At 41.2% G+C, this 23239-nt stretch overlaps 1 protein-coding gene and 1 pseudogene across 7 annotated transcripts in view; one reads left to right on the forward strand and one right to left on the reverse strand.

Annotated features, from left to right (window-relative positions):
• MACROD2 (mono-ADP ribosylhydrolase 2) overlaps positions 1 to 23239 on the forward strand; it is a 3459957-nt gene that overhangs the window by 3271537 nt on the left and 165181 nt on the right. For 3 of the 7 annotated variants that reach the window (XM_077485921.1, XM_077485927.1, XM_077485923.1), the window contains exons 14-16: positions 268 to 303; positions 4973 to 5014; positions 5753 to 5800. In XM_077485921.1, the coding sequence (XP_077342047.1) occupies positions 268 to 303; positions 4973 to 5014; positions 5753 to 5800 (126 nt within the window). The remainder of the gene's footprint in view (positions 1 to 267; positions 304 to 4972; positions 5015 to 5752; positions 5801 to 23239) is intronic. The other 4 variants (XM_077485922.1, XM_077485926.1, XM_077485924.1 and 1 more) reach the window with 3 other exon arrangements.
• On the reverse strand, positions 2231 to 3340 carry LOC143987293 (small ribosomal subunit protein uS2 pseudogene; annotated as a pseudogene).

A 23239-nucleotide genomic window follows, 5' to 3' on the forward strand; every position in this document is an offset into this window, starting at 1 on the left:
GGTTATTTCATGCTTTGCCTTGATTCCTTTATACAAGTAACTATGATTGTATGGGGAACACATCGCAAACACCTATGTACACTGGCTCATAGTGTCATAAGGATGTACTCTAGGTGCTATAGGTGTTTGTAAATTAATGTTTAAAGTAATTCAATATTGCAGAGCGAGCCTACTTTTTATTTATTGTGATTTTCAGAATTCTGAAAATATTTTTTAAGTTATATTTCTTGCTTTAATTTGTCACTATCTTTCTGTTTCTGTGTTTAGCAGAAAGCAGTATGACAGGAGCTGTCTTACAATCAGGTAAGATTGCTTTAAATTTGCTACATTTTCGAAAAGGTATTTTTTTGGTTTAAAAGATATAAACATATGAACCTTGGTTGTTTTAATTTTAAAGCTGCCCAAATTACATTACTTTAAACCTTTTATTGTAAAATTAAATATAACTAATAATATAGAACATATGATGCATAGCCTATTTAGAATGTATTAGTAGAGCCAAGGCATGTGCTGTCAGCAACTCCTGCCTGTGTGGTCTACTTTATCCTCTAGATCAATGGTTCTCAACCTTAGTGAGAGCAGGACTGAGTAAATTCTTCCAAAACATTCTATGCTCCAACAGTAAAAAAAGGTAATACTCATTCAGGAAATATATGGAAATGCTAGAAATGTTTGTATTCTTCCCAGAAGAAGGGGAATGCTTTCAATGAGAACACTTCTTACAGGGACAGCTGACCAAGGCTCTAAGAGGGGAATTTTTCTCACTGGGAGATTTACTCTCATTCCATGTTACATCACTGGGAAGGCAGTGATGGTAATTTTGCCCAATGGTACACAGACAGTAAAAAAACTATGCACTGCCAAACCATACACAAAAAATATCTGTGTACCCACTCGCTAGAATAGCACCTAAAGATGCTATTCTGAAGAACTGGGGATACAGAGGCATCACTCTCAATGGAATAAAAATTGAATCTCTAAGTGACCCCATGCACAAATTCGAGCAGAGCACTTTTTTCAAAGAGGTACCCTCTTATCATATGAAGCCCTGCAAGCAAAAAGGCTTAACTCCCATTTTCCTTTCTAGACCAGTGTCCAATTGAGACATTTATTCCATTATCCAAAAACATCCCTAGACTGGTCTCGCAATCACACTATGTTTGAAGCATACTGCACGAGATCCACCCCACAAAACCACACGGTGTCTTTCATGTACGCTCTCTTCTATTACAAATACAATGCTAAATCCAGTGGACCCTGTTTACAGTGGGAAAAAAACCTTGACCTCTCTTTCACTGAAGAAGAATGGAAAAACACATATACCAATATACACAAAGGCTCAATAAACGTCACAATGCAAGAAACTGGTTATAGATTATTCACAAGCTGGTACCGCACACCCACCCAATTAAGTAAGTTCTCCCCTACATATTCACCTCTTTGTTGGAGATGTGGCTCTGAACGTGGATCCTTGCTACACATCTATTGGTCCTGCCCAAAAATACAACCTGAAAAGAAGTGCATGAACACATTTCCAAATTTCTAAGTTTACATTCAATTTTACCTCGGCAAAATATCTTCTACACCACTCTTCACTTTCACATGCCACATATCGTAAATCGTTTGCCCTGCACCTGGTGAATGTGGACAAACAGTGTATTCCAATGAAGTGGAATATAAATATACCACCCACCCTATCCGACTTCACACAGACTTGGGCTTGTTGGTTACATCACTCAGGCTTCCTATAAAAAAGTGACATGGATACACTTTAAAGCGGTTCTGCACCTAAAAAAAAAATATTAAAAGCCAGCAGCTACTAATATTGCAGCTGCTGACTTTTAATAAATCACACTTACCTGTCCCAGGGTCCAGCGATGTCGGCGGCAGATGACGAGCGATCGCTCGTCTCGCTGCTGCCCCCGCCGCCATCCTCTGTCAGGGAATCGGGAAGTGAAGCATTACAGCTTCACTGCCCGGTTCCCTACTGCGCATGTGCGAGCCGCGCTGCGCGTCTCTTATGGTCGCCCGCTGTGTCTCTGGGAACTGTGTGTTTCCCAGAACACAGCGCGGGGGGGGGGGGGCGGAGCGTCTGCGGGGGTCTGCGGCGGTCTGCCCGGAAGTGGGTGCAGATACCTGGATTATCCAGGTAACTGCACCCCCCTCCCCCCTGAGAGGTGCCGATTGTGGCATCGGAGGGGGGAGGGATCAGATTAGCGGAACTTCCCCCTTTTTTTTTTTCTCAAACAGGTTTATTTCAAATACACCACGATGTTTGAACATGGGTAACACCAGAATGTTTTTTTTTTCTTTTAAGACCATTCAGTAGTTGTTCCCACCCATTCTGATGCCTGAGCAGTTGGGGCAGTAGACCAGTCATCTGTGCTAGCTGGTTGGGAGCTCCAATCTTCTGCTGCAGGTTTGGGAGCTGCTGCTTCTGCCGCAGCTGCTTTGGCTGGGATCTCAGGACGCTCTGCAGGAAATTGCTGAATGGGCACAGATGGGACTCGTACTCCTTCTGACCAGTCTGGAACTTCAGGCTGAGGAAACTCTGGAACATTTGCAGACCATTCACCCTGGTATTCCTCCTTAGTGGTAGCCTTCTCTGCAGCAGCCTGTTCTTCCTTCTCAATCTCCTCAGGATCCCAGTAAAAGTAGAGATCAAGCATGACTTCCCATGGATGTTCACGAGAAATTGTTCCCCTCATGCGCAGAACCTCACGAGCAAGCATCCACCACATAAGACCAACAGAATGGGCACCCTTGTTATTACAGGGGATGGCAATATCCACATAACGTAGATGTGAATCTGTATTGCAGAGAGCAATAGTAGGAATATTGACGTATGATGCCTCAGTAAGAGGTTGATGATCAGCGCGTGGGTCAGTCACAACCAACAGGCGTGGTTCACGGAAAGCAGCTTGAATCTGATTGGTGAAAGTACCAGGTGTGAAGCGACCAGCAATCGGGGTGGCCCCACAGGAGGAAGCAAATTTCAAAACAGCCCTCTGGCCAGTATTTCTGGAGGAAATCACACAAACATCAGCTGGGTTTTCAATTGCTACGATGGCACGTGCAGCAAGCAGAAGCTTCTCCCATGTCCGTTTCAGATTTATAATGTAAATACCATCACTTTTTCTTTTGTAGATATACTGCTCCATTTGAAAGTCGAGGTTAGTGCCACCCAAGTGAGTTCCTGCAGCCAGGAACTTGAGGACATCTTCCTCTTTCATTTGCAGGACATCCAGACCTCCGGACATTGTTAAATACCCCTGAAGCTACGATGGGGAAAAAGAGACAACGCCGTGTAGAGAGTCTCCTGCTGGAACGAAGCAAAAAGAGGGAACTTCCCCTTTAGGGTGAAGAACCGCTTTAAACAGTGTCCTTTATTATAAGACTCTTGAGAGGAGGAAGACCCCCATATCCCCTTTCATTATCCCTCGTCTACCTATATACCTAGTCTCCTCCATCCTATCCTATCTCAAAAAGAGGTAGATGACAACTAGTTCCATATACCCCCCCCTCTTCCCTCCCTCCCTATACACTTCTTACTCATCACCTATCCCTCCCCCCTTCTCTGGGATTAAAACCCTCTTATGTCTTCACTGAGTAAATATTATACTGTATTATTGTAAAACTGTGAATTACATATATCTCATGGTGGAGAACAGTTCCATGGGGGTGGTGTGGATTTGTGGTACCCCCGGACACAGTTTGCGCCCATTAGGGGGTGTTTGGGGATAGGTTGGGGGTGACCAAGTTTCACATCATGGTGGGGCTCTTACTCTACCTAATAATTGTATAACCTACATAATATGTTTATGTGCCTTTTCTTTTGATCATTTGAATAATTGTAATGTTTCTCCTTTTTTTTAAGAAAACATTTTGTTCTTATGACATGATGATGTATGTGTTCTTATTCCATTGAAAATGATCAATAAAATATGGTAAAAGGAAGATAATGGAACAAATATAACCTCTAATAAAGAAATGTAAAAACATTTAATTGTAAATCCTTACTATACAGATGCCTCAGCTAATAAATACAAGTATAGAAACATTTTACATTTAGATATATTATTTTTTTCATGAGAATTTTGCAATCATGAATATTTTTTTGCACTGGTTGCATTGTTTACATATGAATGTGTATGTAGATGGAGTCCCAAAGCCATAATGTACTGCATGTCTGAAGTGTTTCCTATTAAAAGACCCTGATGCTGGCTTCTGATCTATGCACCTGTGTTATCTTTTGTTTTTTATTACTTTGGGTAGGTCTATTGTCATGCATTGACATGCACTGGCAATTCTATGACATGTACTTTTTTGGACAATGCATGTCAAAACACCACAGAAATGTGAACCAGCAACAATAAAACTAAGGGTCCATGTGCATGTGTTGAAGTGTGTTAATGAGTTCTTAAGTGAACCAGTTTTTTTCCCAAGCAGGGCAAAGTAACAAGTTATTTTTTTATTTCAGCCCTTACTGCTATGCATATTTACTATCCCTTCTTTTCCATTGCCTTAAGTGACAGAGCAGTGTGCCTAAGAAATCATTTGGCAAGCACCTGCACTGTCACAAGCCTCATCAGGCCATGCAGTAATTCTAGTGGGCAGATGAGGCAACAGAACAGCAAAGGGAAGGTTAATATATGCTGCTGGTTGTATACAAGGTTTATACAAGGGGAGCTTGTTGCTTTGCCCATGCAGGAAAAAACGCAGGTTTTCTTTATTAAAGAATATGTGTATTTGTATGTTTTGTTTATTGCACAAGTAGGCTATAAAATAGGTACAGTACATGGTAAAAATGATGCCCCCCCCCCCTTCCTAATACCAAAAATTAAAAGGATTCAGATTTAAATTGAAAAGCAGTGTATCGGCAGTATCTCTGTAGATGATCATTTTCAAGTGTTGTTAACTTTATTTCACAGTTTGCTATTAAAAGTCAGTACTTACTTTTTACGTATTTTAGCAGGAGGGTCAGAGGACACTGAGAAACCTCATCAGCATGCAGGTAACAAATTTAATATTAGTTATTTTGTTTTCTGCTGTCATATACGCTCTGCCCTGATATTTATTTGTATTGAATAAAAGATAATTTGCCATATACCCAGCTTATCCCAAACCAATTGCTGCCATTTTCATATTTTCAGTTTTGGATGGAATTTTAAAGGGTTAGAACCTCTACAGCAGTGCCCAGGGCAAATATGTCAAACTGGCCCCCTCCATGCATCCATTCATGATGTGCAAGGTTAGGGGATCCTAAGGCCAGCAGTCTGTCGTTTGTCAAAATCACTACTTCTGTCAGCCTTGTAACAGAAGGAAGGCACTCCCATCTCTAAAGTAAACCTATGGCGCCCAGGGCAACCTCCCTTCCCGCCTACCCCTTGCGCCGGCCCTGCTTTACGGGAATATTGGTATTTTAGTATAGTCTGTGTCCACATTGAAGAGATTTCCATTCAATTTTTGTCCTAGTAAACGGAAATAAATAGTCTCATTGGGGTCACAAACAGCTGCAAAAAACTCTGAGGTTCTTATCATTTGTATTTTCAACAAGCAAAACTTAAAACAAATCATTTTAACTGGAGTTTGTTTATATTATAGCATGATCGGAGAATAAAGTTAGCTTTTTCTGCACATCTGTTAGCAGGCGACTATAAGTGGCCAAGACTTGTTTAGTTGAAAAAGTTATTGAATATGCTTGAATATGTTTCCTTTATTTTACTGATCATATTTCCCTTTTTATTTTTAGTGGAAGATTCAGATGGAAGTTCTATGAAAAATGTTGGCATAGATCAAGGTTTGTAACATGAAGAACATGTGTGTTACTTGTTGCTCTGAGATCCAGGAATGTTGAGAAGCTAATGGCTCAGCTTTATGGTTGCATAATACTAAACCATAATGTAGGTAACACACTAAGTGTGGATTAAAGGAAAGAATACAGACATACTGGTGTGATTATTTAAAGGTATTAATACCTGCTAGGATAATCGTGCACCTGCAGAGAAGCAAGTATCTGTTCTAAATGGATCAGTGAACTAAAATATGTATATCTTTTATAATATACAACTAGTAAATGTGCATCTTGAATGTCTAATTGGGAAAGGTGTGTTTTATTTAGGTGTGAGTGCCATTAGTAATGTAGCTTGGTGCCAAATGAATGTCATAGATATGAAGGATGTCTGCATACAGATAATAAGTTAGCATGGCCATCCATACTACAGCATATAAGCTCCAGAAATATTACCATGTTAGGACACGGCTCTTCAAAGATAGTTGTATGAATATGGCAGCCACAGTATTATACTGAGGTTGATTTACTAAAAAAATCAGGTTTAAGCCCCATACACACTATCAGATTTTCTGCAGTTTTTTTCCTTCAGATTTACCAAAATCATATAATATGAGGTCAAACCTTAGGAGTTTCAATATGTATGCTATCAGGCAGGCCCTTCTACTACATGGTTTTGGTAAATCTGAAGACAAAAATCAGCAGAAAATCTGATAGTGGGCATTAGTCGACTCAGTGTTTAGACAAACCGACTTGCCTGACAACAAGGACCAGGTTATTCCTGGACTAGGGCAGGAATTCAGCTTTTCGTCCTTATGTCTTGGAAAATCCTTACAATGGATTCCAGCCTGACAAGTTGGAGAGAAGTTATAGACACTTTGTCAGTGTAGGGCACTTGGGTGTCAGAGGAATCCTGTTTTCCAATCAGCATTCTGGAACTTCAGTTGATTCAATCATCCCTACAGCACTGAGCCTCCTGAATTGAGGGCCATCCAATCCAGAGTCAGTCAGACAATGCCACAGCAATGGTACATACGGTATTTTAATCGCTGTGGAGGAATCAGAGGTCTTTCCACTGCAAGAGAGGTCTGTCCTGTGCAGAATTTCATGTTCCAGCCTTTTTACCCCAGTGACAGATCTTGACCTTATAATAAACAGGTTTGGATCAACATTTGACCCTGAGTATTATAAAGGGGCAAATCTCAGCCCTTTCAATCTTATTCCAAGTGTCGCTAGTTTCCTATTAATTGGTTAATAGGGTGTCTCTTGTGTAAATCCTCCTGTGAAACCAGCTGGAACTCCATCATATTTGAATTTGATTGTTGGAACTTCAAAAGCTGTCTTTTGTGCGTATGAAGGATATTCCTTCTTCCACCTTACTGACAAGGTTGCTTCCCTTGTCGCCATCACCTCTGTGAGGTATACGTTTGTGCTGGTGGCTTTGTCTTGTAAAGAACACTTTCTAGTCTTACACAAAGTCTTACACAAAGCCTTCTTCCTTACAAAGTTAGTTCCACCATTTCATATCAATAAGGGCATTGTTCTGCTGTCTCTGTCCAGCTACAGGACATCAGATAGACATTTCTCGTTACTGTCTGGATATATTTTGTGCTATACGGTTTTCCCTGCAGTCACTGCCTTTATTGGAAAAAAACGAATGCTCTCTCTTTTTCATCCCGATTGTCTCCATAGAGTATAACCACCATATCACTGTGGCTCAGACAGATCACTGTTCAAGCATATGATCTTAGGGACAAGGTTCTACCCTTTCCTGTTAAAGCTCCCTCTACTAGATCTATGAGTGCCTTTTGGGCTTTGTGGTAACAGACAACTGTTTCCCAAATCTGCAAGACTGCCATCTGCTCTTTTGTTCACAAATTTTTCAGGTTTTACCAGGTAAATGTTCAGACCTCATCTGATGCCTACTTTGGGAGTAAGGTCCTTCAGCAACTGATTTTATGGAAACTACACACATTCTATTATAATATTGCCCTAATATGTGAGGGATTGCTGCAGGTATGACAGAGGTTTGCCCTTGTCTGTTGTATATTGTTTGTGTATTCTGCACAAACCAATCCACCATAATTATCTAGATCCCAGTCACCACAATGCTGATTTAAAATGGGGAAAGGAATGTGTTTCATGCAAGAAGAATGCCAGTGCTATGTAAAAAGCAGAAATTGAAATACCACTATGTGGCATGACACTTATATTACACACAGATTAGAATAAGTAATTGTACTCATTCACTCCCCACAATCTTTCCCCCTGCCTGCTCTGCTCAGATGGCTACATAGTTAAGTTCCAGTCAGAGAGATGGAGTCTGAAAGCAAACAGCATCTGCTTTGGGCTCTAGAAAATTTATAATGCAGGACAAAACCGGTGGTTTGACTGCACCCTGAAAGAAACGTATGGAATAAAACATTTGTTTAAAATCCCTATATTATAAAACATCAATTTAAATGTGTTCTTGCTCCAGTGACACCACTATTAACCCTGTAAGAGTCATGCAAAAGAAACAAAGGCAATTTGATACATATGTCAGTTTATGCACAGTTTTTCTCCATAGTAAGGGGCGGGGGGGGGGGGGGGGGGTTAGTCTTAGATCATTTAAAATGATACTGTAACTATACTATTAATTCTTTATTTTTTATTCTTTTATTCTTATTTTCATTCTTTTTATTCTCATTATTTCTTTCTTTCTTTATTTTTATTAACATCCTTACACTGTAATACATGTGCTTTATGACTGTACTTTGTTATTTAAATTAATATCCCTGACTAAAATGGACTGCTACTCCGTTCAAATGAAACTTGTCTAGGTAAACATTTTTGGATGACATTGTCAAAAAATTGATAGCTTTCAAAAATCACATCTTTTTTCTCCATCTCTCATTTTGATAAAAAAAAAAAAAAAGTGTTTTATTCTTGTTTGTTTTTTGTGGTTACTGAAAGCTGTTGAGATTTTTTTTAAAAACTTGCTCTAGTATTAAATATTTCTATTTGAATTTTTTTTCCAATGCTGAGTCTGATGTTCAAGTGACTCTCATATGCAGATTTTTTTTAAAAAGCTGATTTCTTTTCACACACACCTCCCTACTGGCCAGTCATTAGGATGGGCATCTTTACTAGCCAGTAATAACATGAACAAATCAGCATGACAGTTTTTAATGCTGCTAGGAAGTGTCAAGGTTTGCATATCAGCTTGCTTCAGAGTTTGGGACTTACCTGCTTTTAGGTAATGATAAAAAATATACATGTTTTGCAGGTGAATAAGGCATTGAATGCTTTTTTTCCCCCAGGGGCTAGTTTAGAAGGCTTCTAAGCCATGTGTTCTTAATTCCATAAATAAGCATAAATATATATATATTTTATTCCAGTATTTTCTATTTTTTTTCATCTTTTTTTCCAGTAAAGAAAAAAATATACTCAGTATAAGCAAAATAATTCTATCATAAAATAAGCGAACATGATAATGATATCCAGGCAAGTGTACAGTAATTAAATCTGCAGGTCTACTCAGAATACCGGTGAACCTTTCTATTCTTAACCACTTCAGCCTCGGAAGAATTTACCCCCTTCCTGATCAGAGCACTTCTTGCGATCACGCATTGCGTCGCTTTAACTGACAATTGCGCGGTCGTGCGACATTGTACCCAAACAAAATTGACGTCATTTTTTTTCCCACAAATAGAGCTTTCTTCTGGTGATATTTGATCGCCTTTGCGTTTTTTTATTTTTTGCACAATAAACAAAAAAAAGCGACGATTTTGAAAAAACACATTATTTTTTACTTTTTGCTATAAAAAAATCCCCAAAAATATGTAAAAAAAATTTTTCCTCAGTTTAAGCCAATATGTATTCTTCTACATATTTTTGGTAACAAAATTGCAATAAGCGCATATTGATTGGTTTGCGCAGAAGTTATAGCGTCTACAAAATAGGGGATAGATTTATAGCATTTTTATTATTATTTTTTTTTACTAGTAATGGTGACGATCTGCAATTTTTATCATGACTGTGACATTATGGTGGACTCATCGGACAATTTTGATACATTTTTGGAACCATTGACATTAATACAGAGATCAGTGTGATTAAAAATGCATTGATTACTGTAAACATGTCACTGGCAGTGAATGGGTTAACACTAGGGGGCGGTGAAGGGGTTAACTGTGTTCCCTGGGAGATAATTCTAACTGAAGGGGGAGGGGACTAACTAGAGGAAGTGGCAGATCGTGGTTCCTAGCTAATAGGAGGAACACACGATCTGTCACTCCTGCCAGAACAGGGAAGCATATGTTTATATACACTCATCCCTGTTCTGTCTCTCCTGGTCATGATCGCTCATGGCCAGCGGTCATTGCGAATGTTGGCCACGAGCATCGGCAACCCCGCTGCACAGCGCGCACGGGCGTGCACGGCCTCTATTCGGCCCCATGAGCCAATGTATAGCTACGTGGTTTGTTGGCGGCTGGTCCGGAAGCAGTGAAGTATGTGAATATTGTGGTTTGTTTATAATCGTATTAGTGATTTCTAACACACATGTTTTTTTTTCTTTAAAACAAGCAGCCTAAACAGTCTGTTCAACATGTTTGCTGATACGCAGTGTCTGACTTTCTATTAAAAGTCAACAGTTAAGCCGTTCTCTCCATCTATAAAGCAAGCTACAGCTTATATAATTTTCTTTCCTTCCACCAGGGGTGAAAGTTAAGAAAATCGCTTGATTCTCAGTGCTGTTGTATTCTGCCATTGGGGTATGCGGGTAGCCTCCCTTGCTGGCAGAACACAATGATCACTGCCAGTTACTATAGCTGCTGGCAGTGATTGCATTAAAAAAATATGACAGGCTGGTTGTACCAACCAGCCTGCCCATATATGTATCAAATCTTAGTTGGTCCCTGCTGAACCAGCCAATATTCGGTCATCTATGGCTGGCTTTACCGCTTCCCCTGGCAGACAGCAGAGTTTTGTGACTGTCACAGAAAGGACAGAGATGTCTTTTGACATGCAAGTTGTTATTGACAACTTTGTTTATCAACTCTATATTGTGCAAGAGTCAAGATAGTGTTGCCTAGTGGGTGACTAGCTGAACTCCTGGGGACACACTTCAGCAGATTGATTAAGGGTCCATTTACACCAGCTTCTGCATTACAACAGAACGGCATTATATTGTTCCCTTTTTTTTTTCATTAAATGAACTTTATTGAAATGTCACATAGGGGTTGATTTACTAAAACTAGAGAGTGCAAAATCTGGTGCAGCTGTACATAGAAACCAATCGGCTTCTAATTTTATCTTGTTCAATTAAGCTTTGACAAAAAACCTGGAAGCTGATTGGTTTGCATGCAAAGCTGCCCCAGATTTTGCACTCTCCAGTTTTAGTAAATCAACCCCACAGTAAAGTTCATAATGTTTTCTGGCATACGGTGACTACACAGTGATGTGAACTGGCAACATCGGAGACAAGGCATTTTGCCTTGCCTTCTGGTGGGGATGCAGTGGGAATTTGTTACTGTATGTCCACCGATTATGCCATGGTTAGTTATTTACAAGCTAAATAGTTTATGGTAATAATCTGAATCTCTCCTGCAGCCTTACTTCTCAGGGATTGAGTTTTCATTACTTGAATTTCTTCTTTGTCAGAGTAGAAGTAGTTATTTTGTAGACTACAGTTAAAATACAGTATATTGCTACCGTACTCAGCAGAAAGAATAATGGCAAGTCTCAGGGACCATGCAGAGATGCTGCTGTTAGCTCACCCTGTCACCAGATCTGACAAATGAAACTCTAGAATCTCTAATATTAATCCAGCTAAATAATGTATCAATATTGATTGATAAACTCCCGTAATGCAAACAAAGCTGAGGCTAAGCATTATTTCCTTAGACCGCAGACATGTGTAACAGCTGACAAATTGCTGAGTACGGCATCACAAGACATTTCAAAGTTTTCATCTTTGATTGTTTTACAACTTGCCCTATTTAGTTTGATGTTTGTTAAGCACAAGATTGTGGCCTATGGGTGGCTAGGCATAGATCAGTTCATCAATAATACAATTTCTTTTTTTTATCCCCCACTGTATATTTTCCTTATAAAATGTTTTTTATGAAGACATTTTCGATTTAAAAAACATCAGGCAAAAAAGGAATCTTTGTACTTGGTGTACTTTCCCTAACATAAAGAAGGTTAGCACTAATGCCCCATACACACAAGCGTAATTTCCGACAGAAAAAGTCAGACGGGAGCATTTCATCCTCTATTTCAACCGTGTCTATGACCCATCGGACTTTTTATGTCAAAAATTCTGACAGACCTAGAAAGAGAACATGTTCTATATTTTTCCGATGGAACCTATGCCTATCGGGAAAACTGCTTGTCTGTATGCTATTCCAACGTACCAAAAATGATGCATGCTCTGAAGCAAGTACGAGACGAGAAGCTATTGGCTACTAGCTATTGAATTTTCGTTTTCTAGGCCTGTCCTACGTGTTGTACGTCACCGCTTTCTTGACGGTCGGACTTTGGTGTGACCGTGTGTATGCAAGATAGCTTGAGTGGAACTCCATTGAAAAAAACCTTCAGAGTTTATTCCGATGGGAAAACCGGTCATGTGTATAGGGCATAACTGTTCTTTCTCTGTTCTGGTATATTGCGAATTGGGGATGTCAGATCATTCACGTTTGAATCTAGCGCTTTTCTTAAAATTGGATTCTACCAAAACAATTTTCTGTACCATTTTTTGGATTTAAATGGATTATTGAAATGTTACAATCTCCTCTGGGTTTTTATTTCTTGTTGTGACCCTAATGGAAAGATGTTTCCCTTGTCTCCTATTATGATGACCAGTGATCTTTGGAGGAAGAATTGGGAAGAAATTATGCAAGTCTGCATGAACACATTTTTAGTAGAACAGGGAAGGGTGTGTCCGCTCCTTGTTGTCTTTTCCAGGTCCTGATTATTAAAACGGGGCCCAGGGCTTTCGGTCGGACCCCTCTCAGTGCTGGGAGCAAGCTGCCCGGCACGCTCCTTGCAAAAGTGAGATATGCGGCCCCACGGAAAAAAGCCCAGTGAGGACACATATTTTTGTTATGTCAAGGGGTTAAAACAGGTTTAGCTTTTATATTTAGTAAGAATTTTGTAATGTATGTTGAGTTTGTATGCATTGATAAAGATTTTAGTGTATTTTTTATCATAAATATTGGTTTAATAAATATTAAAACAACTATCACTACATCTATAAAATTAGTAGCCACATCTTTCTATTTACTTAGTCAACGAGGGAAATTGTGCTGACCTCAGTCATCAATTCATGCAATCAGAAAATTCACTTTGTAAGCCAACATTTTCTACTCCTTAAGTTACCCACCAATTTTTGTATTGAAAAAGAATCAGAAATTCAACCTGCAAAGCAGGAAACGTATGTTGTTTAAAATATGGCTGTTCCCATGCACCTATTTAATTACAAATAATACAGTACTTAGAATTTTTTTTTAAATATTAATATACATTAATATAATTATTTGTTTACAGATGATTTATTTTACAAACATTTAAAAACTTGTGAAAAGCCCAAATCTTCTCTATTATGCAGATCTATATGCAAATGTTAACTTATAACTGCACTAAGAGTGATGCTGGTGTGGATAAATAAAGTCATAGAATGTCCAAAATAATTCATCTTTCTACAGAAAATCCTACAGCAGGCTCCACCTTCCACGCTTGCTCATATGACCTTAGCTGTTAACATTGCCCTCTTTAAATATTTGTCCTGTGTCTCCATTATCATAAAAGGTTCCCATAACACATAAATGTCTTGTAGAGAGCCAATGCATAATCACACCCTAATTATGTACTGTATATCTCAAGAATGTATTAGCATTTGCTTTATTAGACAAATTGTTCTTTCTCAATTGTCACCCAAAGAGAGTTAATTAACTGTACATTTTTAGAAACATTGATTTAAAGGTCATTGGTATTTCTGGTTGTGAAAATTAAGATATTTTGCTGAATGTTTAAGTAAAATATATCAGAGGGCAAGAGAGGTCGATTGCTTAAAGCTGTCATTTTCTTGCTAAGGCCATCTTTGGGGTTATGCAACTCTACTGGCAAAAGCTGGGGTCACATAAGCTATCATGTTTGTGTTATACTGTGAGGAGACCAAAGTAGCACTTTGTAGAAGATTCTTTTTGTTTGAAAGTATGAGAACATTTTCCAATTAAAAAGAAATTGTACATGGTAAAATGTTTTGCTTCAGTAAATCACTTAGCATTCTTAGTGCTCAAAGACATAATCTACATAGCTGCATACATCCCAACATTTAACAATTGATTCCTTTAAATTAGACTCTAAATAAAATTAAATAAAAACAAACAAAAATAAATTAAAACAATAAATCCCCTAATGGAATACTATATAGAATTTTGGCAAATTTTATTGCATACATTACCCATGATTTACCCATGTAGAATGGGTAAGTCTGCACTTACTATAACAATTTGATCAGTATCCACGCTACAACAAGATATGATTCAGTACCAGTATCCTTTTAGACAAGCTAATCTAGAATGTTTGAAAGAATCTCAACAAATGAAAACATTGCAGAGGATGCCTATGCTTTGATGTCAAGCTCTCAGGTTTCTGCAGAAAGCACTGAGACAATCAAACGAGGAATCAGAGGGGAATTCTGGGTGGTCCTGTACACAACTACCATGGTTGCAAGGAGGAAAATATGATTTTAAGTTTATTAATAAAGCGGGGTTCCAGCGACCATTCCTATTTTTTTTTCTTCAGTCATTGAGATACATGTAAAATCATAAATACACTCACTGTTTAGTTTTTAGTTTTTTTTTGCTGTTGCTGTCCATTTTCGTTTTAAATAAATATTTATAAAAAAAGATTGTGGCCATTCCCATCTTACTTGTGGGCATGTGAAGACCACAAGCATGGATTTCCTGGATATGGTGAATGCTGAGCTCCCAGCATTCACGCTATTTCCTGCGCATGCTCAGTGTTTACAGAGGGCAGTGGTGTAAACTTGAGGGGTTGCCATGACAACGGCGGCGGCAAAATCCCGCGATAACTCATGGCAAGCATCCACAATGACTCCTGGGAATAATGACAGGAGCTCCCAGGAGACATTGCTCGACAAGAGGAAATTACGTGATATCCACAGATTACCCGCCCATATCCGCAGAGAGCTGAGACAGGAAGCAGAGGAGGACTTCTCCAAAAACACAGGTACAAAAGAAAAAAAAAAAAGAAAAATCCATTTATTACTGTATAGATTTATGGCATGTAATTAAGCAAAACATATTAAATGAGGTGGAGCTCCGCTTTAAATCATAACTAGCTTTAAATTGAGAACAAAATACATTTTTGACCATATAAAATGACAGAATGATATGTTTATAAAATATGTTATACAATTTGAGCAAAACTTGAGAGTTCCTTCAAAGCTTTTTCCTTTATCCATCCTTATCCTGCTCAGCTGCATAATACATGCCAATTTTTGTAATTCATCTCTCTAAGGTTCTTAATGTAGGTCTATGGGATACCAACAATTTTCTTTGTACAGACATTTTGCAAAGTAATATTGGAGTTCTTTTTTTTTATTCTTTATGTATCTCAATATTAATGTTAATGTTAATATTAATTGTTATTAATAATGTTACAAAGGATCAAGAGTATGTCACACATACTGTCTTTAAAGTGGAAGTCCATGAGGATGATAGAGTGTGGATTGCGGATGAGAGAGGGGGGAGGATGAGAGAGGGAGGGGGAATGATAGAGGGGGGTGAGAGAGGGGGGAGGATGATAGAGAGAGTGTGGATTGGGTATGAGAGAGGGGGAGGATGAGAGGGGGATGATGGGGGGGGGGGAGGGGGGTGAGAGAGGGGATAGGATGATAAAGAGAGTGTGGATTGGGGATGAGAGAGGGGGGAGGATGAGAGGGGGATGATAGAGAGAGTGTGGATTGGGGATGAGAGAGGGAGGATGATGAGAGAGGGAGGGGGGTGATAAGAGGGGGTGATTGGGGGGATGAGAGAGGAGGGAGGATGATAGAGAGAGTGTGGATTGGGGATGAGAGAGGGGGAGAATGAGAGGGGGAGGGGGAAGATAGAGGGGGGAGGATGATAGAGAGAGTGTGGATTGGGGATGAGAGAGGGGGAGGATGAGAGGGGGATGATAGAGGGGGTGAGGGGGGAGAATGAGAGAGGGGGTAGGATGATAGAGAGAGTGTGGATTGGGGATGAGGGAGGGATGATGGGGGGGTGAGAGAGGGGGTAGGATGATAGAGAGAGTGTGGATTGGGGATGATAGAGGGGGAGAATAAGAGAGGGGGTAGGATGATAGAGAGAGCGTGGATTGGGGGAGAAAGGGGGATGATAGAGGGGGAGGATGAAAAGAGGAGGTAGGATGGGGGGGTGAGAGGGGGGAGGATGAAAGAGGGGGTAGGATGATAGAGAGAGTATGGATTGGGGATGAGAGGGGGATGATAGAGGGGGGGGATGATAGAGAGAGTGTGGATTGGGGGATGAGAGGGGGGTTGAGGATGAGAGAGGGGGGGGCCCTAGCAGTGTCTGCAGTCCCTTCTGTGCACCCCTTGTCCCAGTCTGTGGGTAAGTCTGTACCTCCTTTCATAGACGTTCACGCTGGCCAGCAGCAAGCCATTCTTCTGGATGGTGAGGATGGGGGTGCTCTGTTCTATGCGATTAGACCACGGACTTCCCTGGTTAGCAGTCCCTGGCTGTATGCGCCCTTTGCCGGTCCTCTGGGGGGGGCCCGATCCAGTCGTCATTCGGCTGCTGTCAGAGCTGGAAGTGGAGACTGGAGAGGCAGTTTTGAGGAATCCAGCCTCTTGGTTGTGCTGCCATGTCGGGTTTCTGAGCCTGTTTGTCCTCACCTCTCTGGTGGTCAGGGAGCTCTTCTCCCTCCCTGGCACTCAGATCTCACTGCTCCCGCCGTGCCTGCTGCACTGCCACGGTCCAGGCCTGCACAGTGTGAGTGACACACAGTCAGCAGCACTATTCTGGCGGAGCCACGCTGGCCGCCACTGGGCAGGCGAACCACATGAGTGATCCATGATCCATCCGAGCCGCCTTGCACCCTCGCTAGGCTAGGATAGGCAGCAGTGTGCCCCTAGGCAGCTGCTTAGTTCGCCTAGTGGAAGCACCAGCCCTTGTTATGTGTTGATTTATTTTGAGGGGACCTCAGATTTACACTCTTATACAAGCTATACACTCACTACTTTACATTGCAGCAAGGAGATAAAAAAGATATAATAAAATATTTACAAAAATGCGAGGGGGGTACTCACTTTTTTGAGATACTGTATACTGATTTATTTTATTTTCAGGGCTAGATAGGTTAGTGTTAGAATGGTGGTGGCTATAGATGCAGTTTTTGTATGGACTTCCACTTTAACATACAGTATATAATACAACATGGTTTGAAAAAGGCAAGAGTTATAGTGCAATAGCCATGTTGCTGATTACGGTGTGCCTAGGCATACCGTAATCAGCCCGTGCAGCACACACTTTGATATGTAAATTGACAGGCACACAGCCGAGACAAGCTGCCCTCCTGCCTACCTGACCTGGTCTCCTAATCCTCTCATTGGCTTCTCACATGCCTTGGCTCAGATGAACAATCGCAGCCCTCTTCTGATGGCCGCCTCAGTTCTAGCACCGGCGATGTGCTCACTGTTCAGTTCTGTGTGTACCAGTGACGGCGCAGATCGCATTTCTCCCGCAGGCTTCCACAGAACCTCCCAGCTGCTGCACTCAGAGCTGCAACAAGGGAGAGACATTTTCCCGACACTGTGTGTTCATGGGCAGGAGGCGGGACATTGCTGTACATGCTGAGCTGCAGGTAACCGGATGGTGACCCCCGTGCCTGATGATAATGCTGCTGCCACTTGCAAGTGGGAGGAAGTGCAGCCACAAGGTACACTGAGACGGTAAAGCCAGATATCTTATAAAGAGAGGTAAGCAAGGAGGAGGGGGTTGGGGGGCTTATGAAAAGCGGAGGAGATACAGAGGTCAGAAGTAAGGTGCCTAGCTGTTGGGAGTTGCAGAGATAAGCTGTTGAAAAAGGTGCAGAGGTGAGTTGTGGACAGGTATTAGCTATGGTCAGAGGTGAGCTGTACAAGTGGGAAGTATAATGAGGTGAGCTGCAGTCATGGAAGGGGTGCAGAGGTGAATTGCAAACACAAGGTGCAGATGTGAGTTGCAAAAGATTGCGGGGTGCAGAGGTAAATTGCAGACAGCGGTTGCAGATGGGAGCTTAATAAGGGGGGCCCATTGTGCAATTTGGCCACACCTACCCTATCGGGGGGGGGGGGGGGGTCAGTAAGGGGAGTGAGTTCCTGTATCTATTCTCTGAGAAAAAAAGCCATATATATATATATATATATATATATATATATATATATATATATATACACACAGTTTTGTGAAAGAGTATTTGCCCCCTTTCTGATTTTTTTTTTGCATATTTGTCACACTTAAATGACTCAGATCATTAAACATATTACATATTTTACTATTACACAAAGATAAAACAAGTAAATAAAAAATGCAGTTTTTAAATGATGGTTTAATTTCATAAGGTAAAAAAGCTGTCCAAAACCTGCCTGGCTTTATGTAAAAAAGTAATTGCCCCTAAACCTAATAACTGGTTGTGCCACACTTGATGGCAACAACTGAAATCAAGCATTTGTGCTAACTGGCAATGAGTTGTTCATATTGCTGTGGAGAAATTTTGTCCCACTCTTCTTTGCAGAATTGTTTTAATTCAGCCACATTGGAGAGTTTTCCAGCATGAACGGCCTGTGTAAGGTCATGATACAGCATCTCAATTGGATTTAAGTCCTGGCTTTGACTAGGCCGCACCAAAACCTAAATTTGACTTTGCTTGAACCATTTAGAGGTGGACTTGCTGTTGTGTTTTGGATCATTGTCCTGCTGCATAACCCAAGTGCACTTGAGCTTGAGGTCACAAACTGATTCTCCTTAAGGATTTTCTGGTAGAGCTCAGAATTCATGGTTCCATCAATTATGGTAAGTCGTCCAGGTCCTAAAGCTGCAAAGCAGCCCCAGACCATCACGCTACCACCACCATGTCTAACTGCTGGTATCTTGTTCTTGTTATGAAATGCTGTATTAGTTTCTGTCAGATGTAACGGGATGCACACCTTCCAAAAAGTTACATTTTTGTCTCATCAGTCCACAGGATATTTGCCTAAGGCCGTGTACACACGGGCGGACTGTTCACCCAACTTAGTCCGCTGAACAGTGTTTCAGCGGACAGTCCGCTCGTGTGTGGGCTTCAGCGGACTGTTTCAGCGGACAGTCTGACGAACAAAGTCTTACGGATTTTCCTAAGACAGTCCGTTCAAACTTGGTTTTGTCCGTCCAAACTTGGTTTCAGCGGACAGTCCGCTCGTGTGTAGGCAAGTTGGACGGACTAAGTATCGCGCATGCTCAGAAAGGGTTTACACAGCCGAAGGTTGCATTGCAGTGTATAGGACGTCGTTTTTCTAGTCCCGTCGTACGTGCTGTACACGTCATCACGCACGTTTTCAGCGGACTGTTCGTTCATCGTGTGTGGTCAAGTCCGTTCATGCTAATTTTGAACGGACTGTTTGTCGGATTGTTTGACGAACTTAGTTGGGCGAACAGTCCGCCCGTGTGTACGCGGCCTAAAAGTCTTGGGGATAATCAAGATTTTTTTGGGTAAATGTGAGATGAGCCTTTGTGTTCTTTGTGGTCAGCAGTGGCTTTGGTCTTGGAACTCTCCCATGGATGCCATTTTTGCCCAGTCTCTTTCTTATTGTTGAATCCTGAACACTGATCTTACCTGAGGCAAGTGAGGCCTGCAGTTCTTTAGATGTTGTTCTGGGTTCTTTTATGACCTCATGGATGAGTTGTTGTCATGCTCTTGGAGTAAGTTTTGTAGGTTGGCCACTCCTGGGAAGGTTCACCACTGTTCCAAGTCATCTCCATTTGTGGATAATGGCTCTTCCCATGGTTCACTAGCCTTAGAAATGGTTTTGAAACCCTTCCTAGACCAATATGTATTTTTTTCTAACCTATTCTTGATTTTTTTTTTAGATTGTGGCATGATGTGTGTTTTTTTTGTGATCTGTTAGTGTGCTTCACTGTCAGACAGCTTCTATTTATGTGATTTCTTCATTCAACAGGTCTGACAGTAATCATGTCCAAAAATTGTGGTTAATCACAGTTCATTCATGATTCGGCAATTACTTTTTAACATATGGCCAGGCAGGGTTGAACAGCTTTTTCCCTTAATAAATTAAATAATTATTTAAAAACTGCATCTTGGATTTACTTGGGGTATCTTTGTGTAATATTAAAATTTGTTTGCTCTGAATCATTTAAGTGTGAGAAATATGCAAAAAAAAAAAAAAAAAACAGGAAGGGGGCAGATACTTTTTCACAACACTGTGTATATACAGTATCTCACAAAAGTGAGTACACCCCTCACATTTTTGTAAATCTTTTCTTCTATCTTTTCATGTGGGAACACTGAAGAAATTACACTTTGCTACAACGTAAAGTAGTGAGTGTACAGCTTGTATAACAGTGTGAATTTGCTGTCCCTTCAAAATAACTCAACACACAGCCATTCATGTCTAAACCGCTGGAAACAAAAGTGAGTACACCCCTAAGTGAAAATGTACAAATTGGGCCCAAAGTGTCAATATTTTGTGTGGCCACCATTATTTTCCAGCACTGCCTTAACCCTCTTGGGCATGGAGTTCACCAGAGCTTTGCAGGTTGCCACTGGAGTCCTCTTCGACTCCTCCATGACGACATCACGGAGCTGGTGAATGTTAGAGACCTTGCGCTCCTCCAACTTATATTTGCGCATGCCCCACAGATGGTCAATAGTTTATAGGTCTACATGCTTGGCCAGCCCATCGCCTTTACCCTCAGCTTATTTAGCAAGGCAGTAGTCATCTTGGAGGAGTGTTCGGGGTCGTTATGTTGGAATTCTGCCCTGCGGCCCTGTTTCCGAAGGGAGGGGATCATTCTCTGCTTCAGTATGTCACAGTACATGTCGGGATTCATGGCTCCCTCACTGAACTGTAGCTCCCCAGTGCCGGCAGCGCTCATGCAGCCCCAGACAATGACACTCCCACCACCATGCTTGACTGTAAACAAGACACACTTGTCTTTGTACTCCTCACCTGGTTGCCGCTACACACACTTGACACTATCTTAACCAAATAAGTTTATCTTGGTCTCATCAGACCACTGGTCATGGTTCCAGTAATCCATGTCCTTAGTCTGCTTGTCTTCAGCAAACTGTTTGCGGGCTTTCCTGTGTATCATCTTTAGAAGAGGCTTCCTTCTGGGACGACAGCCCTGCAGACCAATTTGATGCAGTGTGCGACGTATTGTCTGAGCACCGACAGGCTGACCCCCCCACCCCTTCAACCTCTGCAGTAATGCTGGCAGCACTCATACGTCTTTTTCCCAAAGACAGCCTCTGGATATGACGCTGAGCACGTGCACTCAACTTCTTTGGTCAACCATGGCGAGGCCTGTTCTGAGTGGAATCTGTCCTGTTAAACTGCTGTATAGTCTTGGTCACCATGCTGCAGCTCAGTTTTTATTTTTTATTTTTTTTCAAAAAAGTTTATTAAAGCGATAAATAGAAAACAGTGTCAGCAAAAAGGATCAGATGACATATACATCATAAGCAGTTGGATGACAAGATTGTAATAAAGTGGTAAACAGACCATAGGACTCTACAGACCAAACAAAAAATATAAACATTAGTGTAGATCTTACATCCAACAAAAGACTGCAAGAAAGGGAAAGATAAAATATTCAATGTCCTGACCTTCATATTTATAATGTATAAGAATAGACTATACTAAGAAAGAGAGGAGAAAAGTTCAGAAAAAAAAGAAAATAAAAAAGAAAAAAAATTTCAGATAGCCAAGAGAAAAAACCCAAGGTATGATCATTTTGGTAATCGGAATAGGAACCATGGGTTCCACTTTAGGTCATATATATGAGTCGTGTCCTGCAGAGTATGGAAAATCTTTTCAGTCAGCATTACTTGATCAATGCGTGAGAGAACCTGAGATAAAGGGATCGACGGGGACTGCCAATGAAGTGCTATAGTCCATAGCATAGAGACACAGATGGAGTGAATGAGCCTTACTAGGTGTTTTGGGGTGTCAGGCGGGGTTTGGAAGAGAAGACAGTGGTGGTAACTGAGGGACAACGCCCGACCAGCGAGCTTGTCCATCATTCTTAAAACCTCTTGCCAAACTGGACTTAAACTGGAATTAAACCACAGTCCCAAAAGATGTGAACAAAGGTGCCCAGGTGATTGCAACCTCTAAAACAACTGGGGGATGTATGAACATAAATCTGGTGCAAACGTACCGGAGTGTAGTACCATCTGGTGATTACTTTAATCGCTGAGTCTGAACCACTGTAAGTCCTTCAAGAGCTTTGTAGATCAGGGAAATCAGGCCTTTTTGGCGTGGGAAGTTAAAACATAAATCCTCAAAGATGGTGAGTTGGGCCTGGGACCGGAGTCTGTAATGGGAGAGAAAGAAGTGGCGGATTTGCAGATATCTGAAACGTTCTCCGTCAGGGAGTTGGTGCTGGGTCTGTAATATCGAGAAGGGAATGAAGTCAGAACCCATCACAAAGTCCTTTAACTGGGTAAGTTTGCATTGAACCCACAATCTGAAAGACTTAGTATGGGGATAGGCTGGGGGGAACCTAGGATCACCCAGGAAAGAGGCGCCCACAGAGCTCTCCGAAGTGAGGTTGTATTTGTGTTTGTAGCGGTGCCACAGTAGTAGACTGTCCGCAACTATAATATTAAGCGTGCATGAGGTCGATGCGTTGACCACATAAGGCCAGGGAGATAAAAGGGTGCTATCGAATCACTCTCAAACCTAACCCAAGGAACTCTGGAGTTAGGGATCGACCACTGTGCTTGTTGCGTAAATCTGCAGGTAAGATAATACAACCAAATTTGAGGAACCCCCAGGCCTCCACTTCTCATAGAGCTGTATAGGACCCCCTTAGCAAACCTGGGCGATCGATTATTCCAAATGAATCTGTTAAAATGGGACTGAAGGTTGAGGAGAAAAGATTTGGAGAGCTTAACCGGTAGGGAGCGAAACAGATATAACAGCCTGGGGAGGATGACCATTTTGAGCGCTGTGATTCTTCCTATAAAGGGGATATGTAAAGAAAGCCAGCTTTTAATAGTATTTTTAAGTTTTCTAATCAATGGTGGGTAATTAACCCCAAAGAGATCACGGAAATTTCCGGGCAGTCCTACTCCCAAGTAGGGTATGTGGGAAGTGGCCCATGTAAAGGAGTAGTTTTTTTTAATAAGGGCTAAATCAGTGGGAGCAAAACCTATAGGAAGGGCCACAGATTT

Source organism: Lithobates pipiens, unplaced genomic scaffold (assembly GCF_037356315.1).
Source record: "Lithobates pipiens isolate NorthernLeopardFrog02 unplaced genomic scaffold, aLitPip1_a1.2 Scaffold_18, whole genome shotgun sequence".
Classification (NCBI taxonomy): Eukaryota; Metazoa; Chordata; class Amphibia; order Anura; family Ranidae; genus Lithobates; species Lithobates pipiens.